Source organism: Mastacembelus armatus, chromosome 24 (assembly GCF_900324485.2).
Source record: "Mastacembelus armatus chromosome 24, fMasArm1.2, whole genome shotgun sequence".
Lineage (NCBI taxonomy): Eukaryota > Metazoa > Chordata > Actinopteri > Synbranchiformes > Mastacembelidae > Mastacembelus > Mastacembelus armatus.
Genome location: NC_046656.1, coordinates 12308250 through 12330363, shown reverse-complemented (window position 1 = coordinate 12330363; position 22114 = coordinate 12308250). Strand labels below are relative to the sequence as shown.

General features: G+C 40.4%; 2 protein-coding genes and 3 non-coding genes across 9 annotated transcripts in view; 4 read left to right on the top strand and 1 right to left on the bottom strand.

Annotated features, from left to right (window-relative positions):
- Positions 1–193: 193 nt before the first annotated feature.
- rps12 (ribosomal protein S12) lies at positions 194–3487 on the top strand. The gene is made up of 6 exons (XM_026318356.1): positions 194–278; positions 403–449; positions 1474–1590; positions 1790–1892; positions 2380–2481; positions 3400–3487. Exons 2-6 carry the CDS (start codon positions 436–438, stop codon positions 3460–3462), a joined length of 399 nt encoding a protein of 132 aa, XP_026174141.1. The 5' UTR covers positions 194–278; positions 403–435; the 3' UTR covers positions 3463–3487.
- On the top strand, positions 1314–1389 carry LOC113137716 (small nucleolar RNA SNORD101). The gene has a single exon (XR_003296389.1). It is a non-coding gene; the product is annotated as a small nucleolar RNA SNORD101 (small nucleolar RNA).
- LOC113137719 (small nucleolar RNA SNORD100) lies at positions 1636–1719 on the top strand. Its single transcript, XR_003296392.1, has one exon. It is a non-coding gene; the product is annotated as a small nucleolar RNA SNORD100 (small nucleolar RNA).
- LOC113137718 (small nucleolar RNA SNORD100) lies at positions 2038–2120 on the top strand. The gene has a single exon (XR_003296391.1). It is a non-coding gene; the product is annotated as a small nucleolar RNA SNORD100 (small nucleolar RNA).
- Positions 2987–22114, bottom strand: part of eya4 (EYA transcriptional coactivator and phosphatase 4) — a 43504-nt gene continuing 24376 nt past the window's right edge. For 3 of the 5 annotated variants that reach the window (XM_026318351.2, XM_026318353.2, XM_026318354.2), the window contains 16 exons: positions 19835–19918; positions 19169–19246; positions 18462–18528; positions 18094–18236; positions 17634–17777; positions 17351–17433; positions 16184–16358; positions 14905–15041; positions 14608–14691; positions 9964–10053; positions 9512–9570; positions 9162–9322; positions 8508–8622; positions 8187–8308; positions 6012–6112; positions 2987–4731 (listed from right to left, as the gene is read on the bottom strand). In XM_026318351.2, the coding sequence (XP_026174136.1) occupies positions 4651–4731; positions 6012–6112; positions 8187–8308; positions 8508–8622; positions 9162–9322; positions 9512–9570; positions 9964–10053; positions 14608–14691; positions 14905–15041; positions 16184–16358; positions 17351–17433; positions 17634–17777; positions 18094–18236; positions 18462–18528; positions 19169–19246; positions 19835–19918 (1724 nt within the window). In that variant the 3' untranslated portion in view covers positions 2987–4650. The remainder of the gene's footprint in view (positions 4732–6011; positions 6113–8186; positions 8309–8507; positions 8623–9161; positions 9323–9511; positions 9571–9963; positions 10054–14607; positions 14692–14904; positions 15042–16183; positions 16359–17350; positions 17434–17633; positions 17778–18093; positions 18237–18461; positions 18529–19168; positions 19247–19834; positions 19919–22114) is intronic. The other 2 variants (XM_026318352.2, XM_026318355.2) reach the window with 2 other exon arrangements.

Below are 22114 nucleotides of genomic sequence, written 5' to 3'. Positions count from 1 at the left end.
CAGCTGCATTCACACTCCTTGAAATATAATATAATATAATACAATGTTATATTATATTATTTGTGCAGATGGGCTCCATAGGTGAAACAAATAAACAAAACAAACAACAGTTTCAGGAAGAAAAGTAGCATTTGTAATGAGAAAATACTCATTGTTTGTTCGAGTGTGTCCGATGTGTTTCAGGCAGCACATCGGACGCCACTGGGACCTCGTGGTATTAAAGCCGCGTCGCAGGCTGATGACGTCCTCTTTACCCGCTGCCCCGAAAGGAGGACACGGTGCGTTTCTTTAAGTGACGGCACAATCCGTAGCATTAATTAAACATCCCAGGTTATAAACCGTCAGGAATGAAGTGTTTGCGATGCATAATGACTCTTCTTTCGTATCTGTCCTTTATTGCAGAAATTTAAGTCCACCATCCATCGCAAATCTACAATGGCCGAGGATAGGTGAGCATGACGCTTCTGTTACTGTTTTATAGCGAGAACAGTGTGAACAGGATATTTAACTGAAAACAACGACCTATTTTTTCTAAAGATGCTAGATGTTAGTGAAAATTGTCTGGCATTTCTCAACTGTTTTTAGCGATTTGTTTCTGCCTGGCTAATGTTTCCTGAGCTAAGCGTATTTGGTGTTAGCAGCTTCTTCATATTTGTGCGTGAATTATGGGAAACATTTGCTCTTGTTGGAGACATTTGAGGGTTTGGAAGCTCGGAAGTTACTATTCAGTATTTATAATGCGATGTTGGGATAACGTTAATGCAAAACATTCAACTTGACTCTTTGACTTGAACGTTCTGCCTTCAAATCCTCTATCGTATTTTTTGGACTATAAGTCGCACCAGAATATCAGTTGCTTTTAGCAAAATCGGCCTTGTTGAGCAGAAAAAAAAGTTACTGCGGAGTATAAGTCACATTTGCAATTTGACCAATTATAGTGTTTATTAGCCTACGAAGGTTAGGCATAACAACAAGCAGAAGTGCATTACCAAATTCATTCATCTGTGTCAAGTAAAATGCCAACATCAGTTATCTAATGATAGTGCCTACTTAACAAAATGACTGTAAAGTAACACATAAGTGGCCTCATATTATATGAGGCACACTACAAGCCAGAGGAGGAAAAAATGGTGATTTTGTGGTCTGGAAAATATGGTGGCATCAGTTTTTACTGTAGCTTTATTTACAGGTATCAAGGTATCAGGTATTTTGTCAGCATGACAGTGCTGGATTTTGTAATCAGTGTTGAGAGGATGGCTGTCCTGAGACATAGAACGTGGATTTAAATGTGTCCTAGTTCGCGTGAGCTTTCTGGTGAATGATGACTTTACATTCTTTTGTCGGATACCCCTTCACTCATCAATGAGTGAGATCCTCATTCTGACAATCTGGAAGCTCACCTATGATTCACTGATTTGTACATGCTGATTTTGATTATTGAGCATTGTTTTTTCCTTCACCCATTTTCAATAGCATTAATGCTGGAGGTGTGATGGATGTCAACACCGCCCTCCCTGAAGTTCTCAAGACCGCACTTATCCACGATGGCCTCGCCCGTGGTATCCGTGAGGCTGCAAAGGCTTTGGACAAGTACGTTGACTAGTTATTTTACATCAGTATTTCATTCTGAGATGGTTGATCACTGATGATATCTTGGCTCCCTCTACTGAACTCTATGTGGAAACCTGCCACTGTTACCCAATTTCTGTCTGAGATTTGCCTTCAGTTATTTAAATGCATAATGGTGCATTGAAGATATTACAGAGAGGTAACTAGCAGTTTCTTGCAGACGTCAGGCCCATCTCTGCGTCCTTGCCGCCAACTGTGATGAGCCTATGTATGTCAAGCTGGTCGAGGCCCTCTGTGCTGAGCATCAGATCAACCTGATCAAGGTAATGGCATTCTTTTTTTTTTAAAAACAAAAAAAGACTTATGACTGGCCTTCTTAAATAAAGTCTCTTATGCTTCAGATGTGTTGTACTATTTCAGAAATGTCTTGTGTACTTAAGGGGAGTTGAAAGTAGAGTCATATACTGCTGTATCAGTGATGATAATTTGGCTCCCTCTACTGAATACGGTGAGGAGATTGCCACTGTTACCCAATTTCTGTCTGAGACACAGCAGAGCGCCCAAATAGGTTCTGCATAATTTCACTTCGTTTTAGCTAAACTGCAAATCTGAAGATATTTGGTTGCAGACCAGTGCATACCAGACTGTTTACTGGGGGTAATTAGCAATATTGTAGTTATGTTTACATTGTTAAAACAGATTCTTTAAAAATTACAGTATTTTTTTTTTCCTGGTTAATGTTTTCACAACACAAAATCTGTTTAAATTGTGGATATAACACAGTTTATAACTTGTTTAACTTTATTTTAGGTTGATGACAACAAGAAGCTTGGTGAATGGGTTGGGCTGTGCAAGATCGACCGTGAGGGCAAACCCCGCAAGGTGGTGGGCTGCAGCTGTGTTGTGGTCAAGGTGAGTGGTGTCCTTTTGCAAGACAACAGTGAAACAAATTGATACATTTTTCTGCAATGAAGGGAATAATTCCTTTTATGTAGTTGTTGGAAGTTAATAAACCTGACACATTGCTGTTGACTAGAAAAAGTTACAACACAGGAATAGCTCTGCCAGTCAAGTGCAGGTGCTGTGCCATGTGCCATGCATCTGCTAATTCCTGGCTAGATAACATGCCAGGGTACGAGCCCCTTCATCTACCTGTGGTGTCTCGGGTCCCTAAGAATGGCTACATACAGTTACATGATGAGGCTCCATAACTGATTGGGCAACCTGTGATTAACCTCTTGAATGTTAGTATTTGTTCATAACTCATTTAACTGTTATGTTTTATGTATTATATGTGAGTATGTTTTATGTTATGATATACATAACTCTATTACATAATTCTCCTGGTGAAACCAATGTTTTCAAAGATGGATAGTGTCTGGCTGAATTCTGGGAAAATGATGCACAAGACATCCAGAAAATTTCCACTAAATTTTAATGGTTCAGCCATAAAAACATGCTGTCTTTGAAATATTTCATTCAAGCAGCATATGTACAGTAGCTACAATGAAGTGTGGGAACAAGCAGATACAGAATATGTATGCTATACTGACACAGTATGCAACAGGTTGTAAATTTAAGAGCATATGGGGAAACGTAAAAGGAAAAATTATAGTTTGAGGTTACTTGGTGTTTATACAGTTTAACTGTTCATGTCATAAGTGTTTGAAATCTTGACCAGAGCCTGAGAATACCATTTGTGATGCTGATCTTAATGTGAGTTGGAGAGCTGTCAGTATTTTTGTAACAGACACAAGCTGTCTTACAAGTGTGGTATTACCTAGATGTGCGCTTGGTTAAACATTACACTTGGGATGTTTTTGTCTACAGGACTATGGCAAGGAGTCTCAAGCCAAGGATGTGATTGAGGAATACTTCAAATCCAAGAAATAAGGTGTTAATAAAAAGTGGAAATGAAGCTATTCTCTGTTTTGTTTCTGCTGTTTGGCTAACCACTAGGAAGTTAGTTAAAATTGAACTGAGTCACAGTGGCTATAAAATTATGATCTGTTCTGATGTAAAAATAATACAGCTTGTTTGCAAAACTATTTGCAGCCAATAACAGGTACATGGGAACAATGCTCAGCATGAGCCAATTGGTAGAAGTCAAGAACAGATGTGCATTGAGGTGAATGTGAGCTCAGTTTGCAGAGGTCAGTCCTGTGGGCTGTTTGTCACACCGTTTCTATCTGGCAACAGGAAAATTGATGGTATTGAATGATTTGCAGCATTGTATTGATTTGATTAGTCCTAATTTTCATTAGGGAACACAAGATGCATAGGTCATTTGGATAGGTTTTCTCCTTTATATCTACATACATTTCTGGATAAAGAAACATTCAAACACATTAAGGCACAACACATCATGACGCACTTCCTCAATTTCTCAACGAAAAAAAACAATTACAAAAAAATCCAGAGGGAAAAAAAAAAAAGACCCCGATAGATTTAACCTCGACAAAAGCATCCACCACTGCCCTTAAATTTATTGTAAATAATTTACACATTTCTGCAACAGATTGGTGTTGATTATTATACCACCAGGAGGAAAACACTTACAAAAAAAAAGCAGCCATTATCCCTGCACACATACAATGCTGTCAGTATAGAGGATCCCTCATTGACTGAGGATTGTTCATCCCAGGAGAACAGTCCTGCCTGGGTGCTCCAGAACAAACCAATCATCAAGGAGTTGCCCAGAGAAGCCGCACCCCAGGGTAAAGGGAGGTCTTATGCCTGTTCAGGGTTTCAGTCTGCTACAGCTGCATGGACAGAAGACAGTTTTCAGAGGTCTGTCCCCCACATATGGGCCAGTGGGGATTAAGCAGGGTGTGCATTGGGTAGTTGAGGCATCCTTTAACCCCACTGTCCTTTTCGTGACCTCTTGCCACCTCTCCTTTGCTTCTTAAGACCGTTCAGAGTTTGTAAATCCAGACGTTCAAAAAAACAAGACAAAGAAAAATCACAAACAGTTGCAGTGTATTGTTTGTTCTTAAATAGTTATACAAAAGAAGAGGGCTGCCTGGCTGACCATGTCCATGGTAACATTGCATCCATATCGAGTCCATATTGTTAGAATAGTTACAGATACTCAAACTCCAGTGCTTGGTGTAATGCCAGCAGGTCAGAGTGACTGGATATCCTCCAGAAAGGCATGTTGTGCTGTGGAGTGGGGGGGGGGGACATCATTAAAACCTGCAGTACTGTTTACACAGTTCATGCACACCACCACCTACTGTCATAAAAGCTACACCACTGTTGCTTGTAGATGCTTGCTTTGCAAAAGCACTGCAAACAAAAGTCATGCAATCCAAAGGCTTAAAGGAACAGCTTTGCATTATGGGAGATGTGCTTATCTGCTTTTGTGCAAGAGTATTGAAACTGCTGCATTTCAGCAAAAGTCTATAGCCAGCAGCTTGTTAGCTTAGCATAAAGGGACCCGAGAGGTAAAAAGTTGGTCTAATTCTCTCAAAAGGTAAAAAGTACTCAAAGTACTTCTGGTCACTAGTTAAGAAATATCTGTGTAATATGTACACACATGTTAAACATTTTGCTGTTTTACAGTGGGCTATATGCTGATGTTACTGTGGTTGCTTGGCAACTATGAGGATGAGACTTGAGATGAATTACTTACTCATCAGGTAGCCCCCTGTAAAACTGTTTTATTAGATCTAGATTTTATGTATTAAACAAAATTAGAAAAATGTTAGTGAGCATTAGAGGTTCTGGAGGATGGATTTTGTCACAGTCCAACAGAACCAGGTGACCTGTTTCATGACTTTATGCTAAGCTGACTTGCTGTTGTACCTACAGGGATTAATGTTGTTGGAAGCAGTATGAATCTTAGCTAATGCAACAAGAAAGCAAATAAGTGTATTTCACAAAATGTCCAGCTATTCCTTTTACAATCCCAGCACCCAGCATTATGAATGAAACCCAAAGCTGGAGAAGAGAGAGGATTTATAGTCACACTTATCTTTAATGTTATGAGTTTATAGTATATTACTACTTAAAATTGTAATAAATTGTTTTTTTTCCCCCACATTACAGTATCAATCAAAAGTAATAATACACACCACTGAATAACAACCAGTCATGAGATTGTTTGAAGCTTAATCACTGTACATTTATGCAGCCACTTATTTTTTGTCAAATGTGACAACAATCAAAGTAGACATATAATCCTAATAAATTCATCTCTTCGTTAAGATGCAGGTGATCCTTGTACAAATTAGGTACAAAATGTACAGCAATTAGCGAAGCTTCAATCTCAAATTTACACTTAAAAGTTGCAAAGTTTTCCTGTGACTTCTTAAAAAAGAAAATTGCAAGAGAATAGTAAACCAACACAAAACCGCTACAGCAAAGAAAGGCAGGCTTCGTCCAATCAGAGCTCACACTGTGGAGTAGGCGGGGTCACGGTGAGGTTGTGGGTCCATTACCTTTTTGGCCGCCTGTTCCTCTTCCACACCGTCACCAATTACAACATACACTACTTTCCTGCCAAACCTTTGCATTATGCGTTCAAAGCAACTCTCTTTTCCTGCAAAAAACAAATAAACAAGGGGAGGAAGGAGGGTCACAAGGTCAGAGGGGTCAAAGTTCAGAAGTCGTTTGTTTACCTGGCTGGCCGCATGCTCTTCATCCTTCCCATCGCCAATCACAACATATGTAATGTTAGTGCCAAAGCGGGAGACTATACGTTCAAAACAGCTCTCTTTGCCTGGAGACAAACAAATGGCTTTCACAGGTTTTTTTCCCTTTGTTTAGATGGAAATAAAACATACGAAGAGGCAGAGCGTTCACACACTCACAAACACCATTTTCCCATAGCTGATTCACTCTTGGTGACCTTGACACCCACAGGGTACATCCTTAGCAGTTCTTCAGATAAATGTCAATCTGGCTGCCAACTCAGACAGCAGACGTCATTACGAGTGATGTCAGAAGTCACACCCCTTATTAACCATGGCCTTTTGATTATAAAAAAATTATAAATGAGCATCGTGTTAACTATCTCAAGTAATTCCTTATGCAAAGTCCAGCATGTAGGAGTCTATGGGATGTAGCATTTGACCTCAAATGCTTATGCAGTCTGCTAGTGTCTTAAACCTCAGGAGGTTGCCATAGTTACCCCATTGCCATGTCCATTTGAATCAAGGTACCCTGGGGTTGAATGGGGTGTAACATAAGCTCAAAAACATGCAGACACAGACACACACACATGCACCCTTGGCTTGAGTGTTCTTTCCTGAATGTTTTTGGCTTTCTACCTCCCCTAATCTTAAGTTGTTTTGTTTCCTGTGTTCAGATTGATGCACGGTTGAATATAATTTAGTGTTGGCCACAGATGCAATACATTGGCGTAACTGGCTGAGTTTCAGGCTAATAGAGTCCATTCAGAGTGTGGGCGGCCAGCCTGGAAGATCCCGCGTGTAATCGAGTTGCTCAAGGCCAGAGCAGGATCATGTGAGGTGAAGAAGGCTGTAAGATTGTTTAGGTTAGTGCGAGCTGCAAGAACAAGGTTGGTTATGTTCAGTTTTAAATAGCCCTATTTCCTAAGCACTTAATTGTAATGTGTAAAACTGCAGTATTCCGACATTGGCCATTAATTATCTACACTGTTTTAGAAGCTACACCAGAAATTGTACTTTTATTAGTTAAAATAGGACAATAATGTAATGTTTATATAGGAAGATATTTCAAGCAGGCTATTTTGCAGGCAGAAGAAGGTCATTCATTGCTACATGCAAAATGCATATATAGAAGTTTCCATTAATCATACTTATTTTGTGAGTTCGGTCAAGGATAATCTGTTACTTTAGGGTTAAATGATACAATTTTGTGATCTATTGTCACTATTTTCACTTGAAAAAAGTTATTTGTCACGGCTTCTTTACTTTCAAGGCATATTGTGTGTAACAGGACAAATGGTCATAAGTTTTCAAATTTGATCATATTAAGTCATAATTTCTCCATTTTATGTCAAATTTTTTAAAAATAACAGTAAAGTTGTATAAAATGACACTAACTGTACATACTATTGTATGACTGAGGAAATGGGTGGACTAATGAAGAGACAAAGTACTATGAATTCCATTATGTAATTACTACAGCATAATAATAGTTATATATTTTTCATTTTAGTTAAATTGAAATCTATGCAACATCATACATATTTAAGGATGGATGAGGGCAGGTGTGTGGGGGTGTATTTTTGTGTTTGGCCAAAGTGTAACCAGCGTGATCTGTTTTCCTTTAATAGAGATTTAATGTGCATTGGGTTCGGTTTACTCATTTTCACACACACACATACACACAAAACGGTATAAAGTGAAGCTATAACTCAAACATTCCCAACCAACCATTCAGAGAACCTGAGCAGAACTAAAGCAATAAGTCAAATTTCATAATAGAGAACAGGATATGAGTAGCATATGGAGCAGATGAAAAAGTAAAATAATGGATAACCAACAAAATACATGAGACTTAGTCAACAACTATTTAATTAATTCCATTCCAGATCATATTGTATTATATCCTTCAATATTAGATTATTGGTTTAGAGTTAATGGAATATCTGTGTGGTTGTGTGTGCATAAGTGCTTATGTCTTACCTATTTTTGTTGCACTGTAAATGTTCTCGATAGGGAAAACTGACCCCAGACTATATAAGAGAACTTTAGCCAGCGCTGGTATGAGCTGCGTTGTGGTCACCAGCACATTTACACAGTTACTCCTGTCAAAGAGAAACGAAGTGAGTGAAACAGACCTTAAGGTGAAGTGTAGTGGTGGGTGATCAACAGATACCTGTAAATGAGTCATGAATAAATGTCCCTTGATCCAAATCTCTAAATCTTAAATAATGCATAAGAGGAGTACGAGAGCAGCTTTCACAGTTTTTGTGAATGAAAGAAAAGCACAGCATAAAATGTTACCTGGAGCTGATGATGGACAAGGACTTGAGTGCATGGGTGAGCCATGAGTCAGTCAGAGCCTCGACCTCTGCTCTGAGCTGCAGCCAGGCGTCTCTCTTAGCAGGACCCAGGAGACCTAAAACACAACAAGTATTTACTTCATCTTGAGAGAATCACAGGTCACACAGGAAAGGGCATTAAGCAGAACAGTTTAGGGCATTATGAACTAATCAAAATTTGGAGAAAACTCAGGTTACACCCATATATAGGTGCTGTGATGTGGGCCTGCAATGAAATATCACATACTAACTTTATCAAAACCTGTACTGAAGGTTTAGTTTCCTCCCCTTTAACTTGTATTTAGTCGATTATTAAATTTGGCATGAAACTGGTTAAATAAATTATTAAAAATGATACATTGCTTTTGTAAATTGACCTAGTTAAATAGTACTTTAGGCATAAGTAGGTGTGACATTAATGGGCTTTATCTGTAGCCCCTGTGGAGTATATGTGCAAAAACACACAATGCATTGATAATTTTGGCACATGAATCTTTTCTGACATTACCAAACTCAACTATGTAGTGGAGGATTTACACCTTCAATTAAACTCCCCTTGTCTATCACCCTTTTAGCTGTCCCTGGTGTTTAGTAAACTCCCATCTGATTGGCTTACCCCCCACATTGTTTTTGTAAGTGCTATACAACTCTTTGACCCGTCGGTAGCGGAAGGCCAGTTTCCTCATCCAGTCGACCCCGCCGCGGACACCCGTAGCCAGGCACAGGTTGGCGCTGGTTGCAGCTGCATGGAAGCCATCAGTTGCAAAACTGTAAGTACTGTCAATAATAATGATATGTTTTATTTGAAAAATCTGCTCTGGTAGAACAAAAAAAATGGTTATTATTTGTTCAGTACTATATACACGAATATCGAACGCAATTCAGTATTATCTTTAAAATGCAAAAAATGACAAGAAAAAAACGAGATGAACAGTTTACACAGTTGAACAAAAGTGAAATTCTCACCTCAAGTCCTGGCCGTTGTCGTCTGATGACACATCATCAATATGTACCTGGTCACACTCCTGTGTCCATGTGCACGGACACATAAAGTAGATAAATATACAGAAACATACATAGAAGCTACAAACTGTACTGAGACAGAGGAAGATAGAAATAGTCCCAATCAAAATTACGTCTGCATAGAAATGTTTCCAAAATATTTGTTATAGTTTAATTATATTAATCCACTATGTGCAAAACCGAATGTACTTAAAGTGGCATATTAACACAGTGCAGCACATACAGTGAGTTTTCTGTTACACCACTAGAGGGCGGTAGTGATGTTTCACTGAATGAATGTGGCCCCCAAGAAACTTACAGTACAAATACTGTGCAACAAAAACTTCAAGCCTTCAAACATGCTCTTAAAAATTTTAAATGTGTGTTTTTGAGTGTTTGATATATGTCTGTCTCACCTCTAAGTCATTAAAGAACAAATGTGTGTCAGCCAAGTTGAAGATCATCTCTTCCATCCTCAGACCCAGTGTTACTGCCATAGGAGGGTCCTAATAGAAGAGAGAGAGAGCATCATCATGACCTCAAATTATTGCCATAGCCGTTTTCTATCTTAGTAATTATTTATCTCTTCAGTCCCAAAAACTATTTCTGGTTTTACACTTTCTAGTTTATCTCAATTCCGACCTCCCCCCACTTTTAGAGTTGGTATGTTCCACTCATCATAGCAGATGCTGACAGACAGGTTGCACTTGTTCTGTCCCATCAACATTCCTCGTGCTTGGTAGGGGGTTGTGTTTGTGGGGAGGGTGTGAGAGTCCTCGTTTGTGTGTGTTGCAGGGAGTAGGTACCCTCAAAGGGAGATGCTTGGAGCGTATGTGGTATGTGAATGGTTTGTGTGTAAATGTGTGAGTGTTTTGGAGAACGCAGCCCGCCCTGCCAGCCCGGGGCTCAGCTGCAAAAACCATCATCTGTGATAGGTCAGCGAGGGTCGACAGCTTGCCGCGCGATTCGCTGACGCTGTCAGACGACCAGAATAGAAAGAAACTAACAGGAAGATGAGTGAAAGTGAGCGAGTGAGGCACACAGACAAATAAGAGAAAGAGGTGATCGCCTTTCCTGAGTGTGAGAAAGTCAGAATAAGAGAATGTCCCATAAAGTCGAAACACATGAAGTGTGTAAAGTTCTCCAGAAGTTAACAGCTGCTAATAGTGAGGGCAGCAATTTTGACTGCAGCACTTTTCCTGCTTTCCTGTCACTCACACGGACAAGAGGCACATTAGCTTGGTCTCTCAGGTAATGATTATGTTGGCTGCCAGCCAAAGCAAGAAGTTATGGACATTCACGTTTGTTAAAACACTCACAGTTCAAATGTGTTCATTCCCTTTGAGCAATTGAATTTGGCTGCGCTTTGGGCTCCAGAAAAGCTGAGGTGGCTTTTTTTTTTGTAATATTTTGCCAGACAAGTTCAGTTAATCACCGAGATTTTCAAATATTTCTTTGGCCAGGGCGAGGACAGCCTGAAACAATTCCACTCTTACCTCTGCTGTTATCATTTGAGCTGCTGAAACTCAAAACTTCATAATGATGTGAACATTATCCCTGGTTATAAAAACGCCTGTACTGACTATGACGGTTTAGTATCAAAGATGCCTATACAAGTACTCAGGACAAGGGAAACACCACTTACAGCAGATATATCCCCAAACCCCTATGAGCCGGCTACTTAGGTTATGTGGTTGCTATGTCAACAGTGTAAATAGTATTTAGAGCGAGGTGCGAACAGACGCAGCTGCCACTATAGCCCATTTCAGACAGGGGATATGTAACATTGAGGGCGGCAGCAAATGAGGTGAGGAAAAAAAAAATGCTCTTGCAAATATTTTCAGGCAAATATTCACAGGCTTATCTCTCTTTTTCATGCCAATGCTTGATCAGTCGACATAGATCCACACAAGTGAAGATGGTGAAATCATATCATTCGTCATTTTTTTGCGAGTGAGGAGAAATGCACAACCGTCTCTACTAGTGCCATTACACGATTCGTGATGCGATCCAAGCTAGATTAACCACAGAGCTGCACGTTCTCCCCCTTAGACACACGATCGGGGAGTCTTGCATTGATTTACATTTACTTCCTGGAGACTTATCTTAACCTTAACCAACCCAAACCTGACCCTAACCTTATATCAAGTTCTCACCTTAAAATTCAATGATTTTCTGTATGGTGACTAGCATCTGGTACCCACGAGCAAGGTGAGACCCCACAGTGTTAGTGGCCCCCTGGTTTTTACTCCACACAACTATAGAAAACAAGTCTGTGTGGTGTGCCAGTTTTTGTCCCACTGCCAAACAAGATGTCAGAATGGACTTGGGATGCCAAGCCTGTGCTGGCAGGCCGGTGGCTATTCCGGTACACAGAGGAAACGACATCACCCATTAAAAATCTGTAGGCTTAGCTGCATAGGAAGAGCCCAGATCAGAACCAGGAACTATTAAAATAAAGGGAACTATAAACAGTGTAGCTGTTATGTGAGAAGGTGAGACCACCAAATAAGTTCACAGTGACATTTGAAATAAACATCAGTTGTGGTAAGAAATGAGTATGTTAAAGTATGATTAGGTTAATGTAAGCAGTGACAGTTATTAATGGCTCTTAAACATATTCTTAATATGTGGTACATTTAAAGACTCATTCATTTTATTATCTCTGTGGTCATCATCATGAGTTGACCATAACATTCCTGAAGTAGTTGATGTAATGTTACTAATATACTGAGGGAAACTCAGCTTATTTGACCAGACATGCTTTTATAATAATGATAGTCTAAGCAAAACATCTCTGTAAATTGCTCTGTTATTAATGCACTCTATTTAAAATCAAATTTAGTTTAATCAGTATAAAATCTTGTAATTGCATCTTTCGAAACTCTTTTTGTTGTCTTGTATTTGACTGCATTTCACATTGTAGCATATTTCTATTTTTAGTAGAATATTAATTCCCTCTATTAATAGAGACTGATATAAATCTGATGGACAATACTTTTTTTTTTTTCCTGCCCTGAGTGGGGTTTGCAGTCTATCAGGCTATATACATTCCTACAGCCTCTGTATCTAAACCAATCACTGGGCAGGCATCCATCCAGTTCTGGTATCGTACCCCCATCACTCAAGACAGCCATCATCACACCAATCCTAAAAAAACCTGGTCTCGATCCTGCGAACCTTAACAACTTCCGCCCTATCTCCAATCTCCCGTTCCTCTCTAAAATTCTTGAAAAAGTTGTCCACCACCAGGTCCATACCCACCTTGCCGCCAATAGCCTACCTCTCAAATCACTTCATAAACTACAACTTGTCCAGAACTCTGCTGCCCGAATCATCACCAGAACTCCATTCTCACATCATATTACCCCTGTCCTTAAACAACTTCACTGGCTCCCTGTGTCCTTCTGTATAAACTATAAAATCCTCCTCCTCACCTACAAAGCCCTCCACTCTATTGCCCCACCATACATCACTGATCTACTTCATATCTATTCTCCGCCTCGTACTCTCCGCTCCTCCAGTTCCACTCTCCTCTGCACCCCTACAGTGCGCCTGGCCACCATGGGCGCTAGATCCTTCAGCCACACTGCGCCCCGCCTTTGGAACATTCTCCCTCATCGCATCCGGTCGTCTCCGGACTTATCAACTTTTAAATCATCACTCAAAACGTATCTGTTCCGTATAGCGTTTTCCACCTAACTCTCTTAACTTCCCAAAGCAGCCCGTGATGTTCTACCACCCTCTGCCTATTTCATATTGTCTCATATTGTTTCATATTTGTTGTTCTGTCATCTGGGTTTTTGTGTTTCAATTTGCTTTTGCTGTACATCGCCCACTTCCTGGATGCTCTGCACTTTTGCCTTTACATTCTGGCCCTCTGTTTATGCATTGTTGTTATTGTTGTTTTAATGCACTCTATGTATTTCATGCTGTATGCTTCCTTTTTCTCTCTGTAAGGTGACCTTGAGAGTTTGAAAGGCGCCATGAAATAAAATTTATTATTATTATTATTATCCATCCATCCATCCATCCATCCATCCATCCATCCATCCATCCATCCATCCATCCATCCATCCATCCATCCATCCATCCATCCATCCATCCATCCATCCATCCATCCATCCATCCATCCATCCATCCATCCATCCATCCATCCATCCATCCATCTTCCCCTTATCCGGGGTCGGGTCACAGTGGCAGCAATCTAAACAAAGAAGCCCAGACCTCCCTCTCCCCAAACACCTCCACTAGCTCTTCTGGGGGGGGACACCGATGAGTTCCCAGGCTAGCCAGGAGATGCAATCCCTCCAGTGTGTCCTGGGTCTCCTCCTGGTGGGACATGCCCGGAACATCTCCTCAGGGAGGTGCACGAGACAGATTCCCGGATCACCTCAACTGGCTCCTCTCGATGTGGAGGAACAGCAGCTCTACGCTGAGCTACTCCCAAATGACTAGACGTACTGAGCTCCTCACCCTATCTCTAAAGGAGTGCCCAGCCCCCCGCGGAGGAAACTCATTTCTGACGCTTGTATCTGAGATCTGATTCTTGTGGTCACGATCATGACCATGGTCACAGAGCACCCACTGAGGGATTATTTATTGCTTATTACTGAGCTCGCAGTAGTAACTGTAGGTGACTCAGATAAGTATATCAGCCCTTTTATTTGAATTTTGATGGCTGGACAGTCCAAACACACTGTTAGAAGACATTTTGGTGAGTAAATGGAAATTATGGCTTTTTCTCCAAGTGTTCACTGAGGGCCAGCCAATAACAGGATGGTGCATCATCTCTATGAGCTTCAGTAGTGCGGCAGATGTGGCTTTTGAGAATTTGAAAACCCACAACTTCACTGACTGCGGTAATCTTTAAGACTGGAGCACAGTGTAAAGATTCATCACACTTCATTTAACCAAAATTAGACTTGTGTTGTCCCAGCTGGAATCTTAGATTCCACATTGGTCAGGAAGAGAACCAGGCTATTTAATTATATTAGAAAATACTACATAAATTCCGCAATGACGTCAGGGAGAAAGTGAAGGCAGAATGATGATCTTACCTTGCCGTATTTCTGTGCATATGAGCCCGTGAGCAGAGAATGGAAGACAATGATAGTCTCATCCAGATCCCACACAAACACCCTCTGAAGAGCAAAAAAGTCAGTATTAAACAATGTCTCCCCTCCCTAGACGTCCATGTGTGTGTATGCATGCACAAATGGGCAGTGCCATGGGTGGTACAGCACTATCCTCAGTGAACAGAGAGGATTAAGGAACCACGTATCCACTAAGATTTGAGTGCAATATTACGTTAGCACAGTAAGTGCTCTGTCAGTGGGTGTTTTTTGCTCCCTTACCTCGAGGTCACTATCAGGGGGAGGGGAGGGATTGTTCTTGCGGCCCCTGCCCCGGGATTTGGAACCCCCACTCCGGCTGGCCCGATCATCCAGCTCCTTGATGGGCGTGGAGGGGCTCTGCACTGTTTCAAACTCCCCTGAGACAGTATGCAAACATAGACAGGACATTTAAAACTGAAAATTTACAAGCGATCAAAATGGCAAACTACAGTATATTAGCTGCATTGAAGTAATGAACTTCAGGAATAGCAATAAATCAGACTTTGTACAATACTAAGCATCTCATCAGGCTTAATAATTTAAGTTAATTGGCACTTGTCACCTTAAAGACTACCAAAAAAACAAAACTACCATTGGTTTTCACACTGATTCATGCACATATGAAGATTTACCAGCAGATAGGAAAGATGGAACTGTGCAATAAATTAGAAAAAGTTAGGTAATCTGATGCTTCTTGCAAAGATATTGTGCATACAAAATTCTGCAGGAGCATACATGAGCACACACATTCTTTCGCGCACACACAGCCTCCTAATGCCATATGCTCCCACTGCTGTCTGGTAACTAGAACCAGACTCTTAAGCTTCGGCTCCCATATTGTTATGTCTCAATCAGGGAAAAAGGGAGAGAGAGAGAGAGAGAGAGAGGGGTGGGGGTGGATAAAGACACAAAAAGAGAATGTGAGAGGAGAGACAAAAAAAAACCCTGCAAAAAAAAAAAAAAAAAAAGACGAAAAAGTGAGAAAGGCAGTGAGAGAGAAAGTGCCATTGACAGGAAGAATGATAAGCTCCTTTAATCAGGCTTCCTGAATTGCAGCCAAGATAAACCAGAGAAAAATGTGAAAAAAAAGAAACAGAAAATCTGAATATGAAGCCATATCTCAGTACATATGGGTACACTTTAGTCCTTTCTTATTTTGTCTGTTCATTTCACTTTCCTTTCACTTTATCCACAGAAGTGCAATAATTAACATAACTGCTTCTAATCAATGTCTTTGAGGCGAATGTAAACATGCTGATTCTCCAATTAGCAAGCACAGTGCCAGGTAACTATGGATACAGTCTTAAGTTACTTCCTGTGCTTCATCATGGCTGAGAGTTTTGAACTCAGTTACCCAAACTGTGGTATTTTTCTACTGGAAACAAGATTATGGGGCCACAATCAAGGAGCGGTGAAAGATCTGACATTTGTTTGCATATTTATGAAGTTAGAGCTGTGGTGGAGTGTTGGTAATTTGACTGTTTTGTTCCGAGTGGTGCGTTTTCTTTTTATTACAAACCTGGGTGAAGTTCAGCAGCCTGTCCGGTCATGGCGGGTGTGGGATCTTGCAGCTGGTAAGCTGCAGTGGAGCCTGTGCCATCCACGCTGTTGGAGGTCATATAAGTCCCGTAAGTGGAGGTGGAATAATACTGGGCGTACTGGTTTTGGCCAAATGTTGTGTATGAGGGATAATCCTGTGGAGAATAACATGAATAATGAGCACACAAAGACACTGTGCAGGGCCAAAAAGAAAGAAAGAAAAACTGGAAAATTGAGATGTTTTACTTTTTCAGAAAAGGTTCAGACTGACTTTTTAAGATTTTACAAGTGTTGCCTTTCATTTTTCTAATCTTTTGTTCCCTCCATTCTGTATTTTATATCTCCAAAACAATTAAAGTCTTGTGTTGCTGCTTTTTATTGACCCAGTGGAGATGGGCGCTTTTATGAGTCAGCTCTCTAAACCTGTCACTATGTCCATCTCTACAAGTCCTTATAAAGTGGAGCATACACACACACACACACGCATAATTGGTGTGGAGTCAGCAAAGTGTATATGCAAGCATGCATATTTACGTATGGTCTATATGCACAGACTTGCTTTGTGTCAACCTTCCTCCCCCTTGCTTGCTTTCTCTTTTTCTGCTAAACTCATACACACACACACACACACATTCCCCTTAATCCACCCACATGGGCCAAACCTTGACTGTCTTCTTGTAAACAGCCACATCTATCATAGCGGGACATTAAAATCCACCTCTAAGCATTTTAGTACCACAATACAATTCATCATATAGACATAGAGAAACATTCAGAACAAAATACTCTTTCTTAAAGACTAATCGTCTGTTTCTCTCCCAAGTTTTGCAAGTCACAGAATAATTCGATTTTATTTCAATGCTGAATGAGGAAAGCTGTGTTAGGGAGCGTGACTGTGAAACCACTTCTGGTCTCAAATGCTATCACAACTGCACCACGCAATATCCTCATCTTGTTTTTTTTTTTTTTTTTTTTTTTTGGCATAATGAAGAAAATACCATTCACTTAAACACTCAGAGCATGTGGCATAGCTGATCTGCTAGAATTCCTATAGGAAATGGGCTTTCCTATTGCCCTGGGAAAGTAAATGCTAGGTTTAAGGTTTAAACTAATGGAGAAACACACACAGCACATAGACACACATTACCTGCTGTGTGGCAGTGTAGTTGGCGGGATTGGACACTGAGTTATTGGTGGCATAAAGGCCTGAGGAAGGAGTGAAACTGGAACCTTAAAAGAAAAAAAAAGAGAAGAATCAGACACACCAGAGAGAAGAAAAATGCAGACAGAAAAGTTCAACAAACTGTGTGCACTGTCATTGAATATTGAAAAACAAGATTTCCAGTAAAAGCTCAAATTACTGAGAATATTCTCCACATTTTTCAGCATCAGTAGAATGCATGTTTATGCTTGAAGTTTTTAATTCTGACCTGGCATCTGATAAGGTGAATATGCAGTCTGTCCGGGCTGCGGTGTGGTGAAGCCAGGGCTGTAGCTGAGGCCTGTCTGCAGGGGGGACTGACTCTGGGCCAGGCCACTCTCTGTTTTGATGCCTGGTAGCATCACACCGAGGTCTTTAACAAGACAGAAACATTGAATTTTATATGCGATTTGAGTCATTTAAAGCACTGGCAACTGAAAACTGCACTATTGAAAACTAGACCATTTAATCAATCATTACAAAACAGTTGTCAATGGACTTTTTTGTCACTAACTTGTTTTTTTTGCCAGAAGACTTCTGGTTTTATTCTAACAAATTCTAATAAAATAACAGTTCCTAATCCAAGCTATATGCACGGATTATAAAAAATAAGATGCTACTAAAATGTATTAATAGGACGAGCTACTGTAAGTCACTGTGTGTCTTTGTCTGTCTGTGTTTGCTGATACCATAGGTGGAGAGTCCATAAGGCTGTCCTGTCTGGGAGTAAGCGGTGTAGACGGTTGACTGCTGCATGCTGCTGAACTGGGGTTGACCAGCGTATGTCGGCATGGGAGGAGCCGCTGGCGTGGAGAGGATGTGAGGATACGGCCTGGAAAAGCAGAGGTAAGAGATTCAGCAGAGATTGAGGTATGTATCGTATTGAATGAAGCGTACGGTATAGGACATCATTTAATGGGTGAAAATGGAGCTAAAATATGAATCTGGTATAGAAGGAAGTATGCTGATAAGGATTCTTGGATAGCAGCCTCCGACGGGTAAAAATATGTAAATAAATGAAAACTTAGTAAATAAACAATAAAAATATCAGGCTTACTTTGAAGGGTAGAGGGGAGGAGAGTACTGGTGGGCTGAACGAGGACTGTATCCGCTGCTGGTGATTACTGAAAACAGCACAACAATCAAAAACAACAAGGCAAACAAGGTTATGAATGGTATCAACGCAAGTCTTGTTTCTTTTTGCATTTAGCAAAATCACACCCAAACAGCACAATTCAGGTTTTCCAGTTTGTTTGAGCTGAAATGCTACTCAAATAAACATAATCTGAAGCATTTATATTGGAGAGGGCCCAAGTCTTTCCTCTTTACAGAGCACTGTAGTCCATGAAACCCTTACAGCGGGCCTCTAGTAAAACACAGTGTTTGTTTGTGGTCATTGAGATGTCAGAGCTTAATACTGACAAACACCCCTATTATAAACCTTCACTGTCCTCCTTAATGATTCTGTGTACCGGTGTGTGTGCATTTTGCAGTGTGAAGGAGCCAAAAAAAAAAAAAAAAAGTCCCTCCTGCTCTCTCATCCCTTTGCCAGCCTTTGATGAGGCAATCCAAGGACAGGCAATACTTCATGGGATTAAAGCTTTCAGCAGGTCTACCGCTGAGCTGTAATAGATGATGTTGTTTGTGTGCGTCTGAGCTGAGAAGACATGAGTGATACAGGACTGACTACAGATTCATGTGAATCACTTCTTTCCTCTAAATGAAAAAAAAAAGTGCACTTCTGTGTGTAGATTTGTGTGTTACCTGAGCCTGCGTATGTGTCCAGTGCTGTGTCGCCTGTCGTAGTGACTGTATCGCTGTTGTTCATAGGCTCTGTTTTCACTTAAGGAAGAGGTAAATGATCAGTGTTAAGGGAGTTTCAGTGAGCACGTACCCACACACATACAAACAAAGAAAACTTTACTGAGTAAAGACAAGAAAACTACCATGCAATTCCAGCCTGAGAAAGTGTTGTGTGCAGGGTTCCCACTATAAGTGATGTAAAATTCCACAGCTTTTTAAATGACTTTGTATAAGTGAGTCAATGACCTTCAGGTTTTTCTTCTTGTATTTTCAGCTCAGGAAAACTATGAAAACCATAACATGTTAACAATTAATTTCTAAAAATATGATCATGCAAGATGACCCCTTGGTGACCCTGATATGATCTTAATTCCCCTGCTAATTCATCAAATTTTCATAAATGTGGTGAGAGGCCAGCAAATATGTAATAACTTTATACACCCTGATAATTTCACAATGGGATTCAAAGCGCAGAGAACACTGCACACCAAACGAAAATCACAGCAATTCCAGCAAAAAATAACATCAGATAAACGGCCAGCCTAAACTATAGCAACCCATTCTTTGGCATTTAAGGTAATACTGTATGGCTTATAGCCTTGGATTCACACACATGCACCTCTGTACCATAGTCCTTGGAGCCTGGGGCAGGGGGTGGGCTGCTGCAGCCCAACAGCCAATCAGCTGTGTTTAGAACGGTCATGTTTTCACCTAAAGGGGTGCAAGGTGGGAAGGTGGTGAGAATATGATGCACTAAGAACCAGATGTCTGTCTTGGGTATATAGGACAAAAACAGACATTTGTATTACATTATATTATATCTTTAAAAAAAATCAATGTTTTGGGAAATACACTTCTTAGCTTAGTTACCAAGAGTTTTATGAGAAGGTCAATACCAAACTGACTAATAACACCTTCCTAGCAACACCTCTGAGGTTCATAAATTAAAACAACCTTACCAGGCAACAAGCAGAGACTACAGGTAGTCAACACGCCTTTTTACACTGTGGCTTAAATAAATGACATATATTTAGTGATCTGTAAAGGTGCTGGTAATTTGGAGACACCCAGGTTAATCATTCCCAGTCTTGTTAAACTTAACTAGCTGGTGGTAACTTCACGTCTAAATCCTTGATTTGGACCACTCAGAGGCAGTGGAAAAAAAAGTGTGACATACAAAATACTGTGACATACTGTTGCCATAGAAAGTTGAAATGGCAGACGTTGCTAACAATAGTTGCCCATTTACAAATCCAACAGTATTAGTATTCACTTGGAGTCGTGTTTGTTTCCATATAAAAACAAAAACATGTGTCCATCTTCCCTCTGCTGTGAGCTGGTAGCCCTTTTTGCTGTCCACCATGGAGGTATCTGGTTCTTTAGCTGCTAGCTTTAACTGCTTCATGTGGCTGAAAATTATACTGATGACAGCAGTGAGTCTGAGCCCAAACAGAAAATGTATGTGCCAAAAAACCAAAAACAATATGCTGAAAGATACTGAGCTGAAACCTGCAGACTATGGCGATAAATATCTGTAGCATCAGGTGACCACTCTGCCATACAAGTAGATAAGTATTATCTACTCTATTATAAAAATATTATTGGCGGTCTGTCCAGGGTGCACCCCACCTCCCGCACAATGTCAGCTGGGATTGGCTCCAGCATCCCTGAGACCCTGGAAATTCCAGGATAAGCAGTAGATGATGGATGGATGGATGGATGATTATTATAGCTACTTTAGCAGACATATATGAAAGTATCCATCTTCTCATCTAACTCCTGACTAAGTAAATAAGTAAATTTCCCAAAATCTTGAACTATTTCTGCTAATTTCAACTCGGTTAACAATCATTACACCAAAAACTAAACATTATCACATTACCCTGAAGGCATGAGTCAGTGTAATCTGCATGAGCACAATTTTGAAAAGAAAAGCACACCTGTTAACCACCTTAACATCCAGCATGCTGGGTTTTTTTTTTTCTGATGGTTCTCATTGCGCTCTGATCATGATTAAAACTCATGATCAGTGACCATCTGAAAATACCATTTAATTCAAGACAACTTCATTAATCCCTCTGGCGAACAATACAACACAACAGACAAGACCTAATGAAGACAAATGAGTTGCTATGGAGACAGCCCGTGGGCCCAAGTGCTGCCTGATGTCACTTAGGGGGAATGTTGGGTATGTAGTTTGTTTTGGCTGTGAGTGTGTAGTCCCAGCTCTGCCTGCTTAAACCATTAACTGTGAGCTCATCAAAAATGATTTAACGTGCTCTAATATGGTCAGAATGCACCGTTACCTCCATTCTGAACACGGCTATTTCTGTGAGTGTGTGTGTTGACACTTCAAGTCGACTAAAAGGCAACATCTCATTTTTTGCCCCCCATTATGTTACTATTAAACAGCTGTTTCCATTGCATGTTAAACCAGCAACAGCTTAAAGGATCACCCTCAACGAAGGCAGCTATAGACAAAGAGGCAGAGGGTAGGGAAAAGGAAGAGAAAAAGAGAGATTGGATGAGAGGAAGAAAAAGAAAGGAAAGGGCCCACTGGTGTTGACATCTAAGAGAGCAGTGATGCTTTAATGCTCTTGTAGAGGAAATAGTTTCCAGTGGGATTTTTGGACTAGTACTGAAACATATACACTCACACAACACACATAGACACACTCGGCCAGGCAGTTAGCAGAGGAGAGCAGAAGTGCTTCACTGTGTTTAAACACATTCTCCAGTGGTTTATTCGAGCCCTCATGCCAGCATGGATGTGCATATATGTGTCTTTGCATGTGCACGTCTCCTTTCATCTCATCGAAAAGTACTTATTTCTGCTTGTTGACAGTATTTCTGAATGATGATTTGGCGATAGATTTCAGCAAAGTGCATTATACTCATCAAATGCTT

Bases quoted from the DNA above. Each gene is read 5' to 3' on its own strand.
- rps12 (XM_026318356.1), top strand. The intron at 1,893-2,379 runs GTAATGGCATTC...ACTTTATTTTAG, and splicing joins ATCAGATCAACCTGATCAAG to GTTGATGACAACAAGAAGCT. The intron at 2,482-3,399 runs GTGAGTGGTGTC...TTTTGTCTACAG, and splicing joins GCAGCTGTGTTGTGGTCAAG to GACTATGGCAAGGAGTCTCA.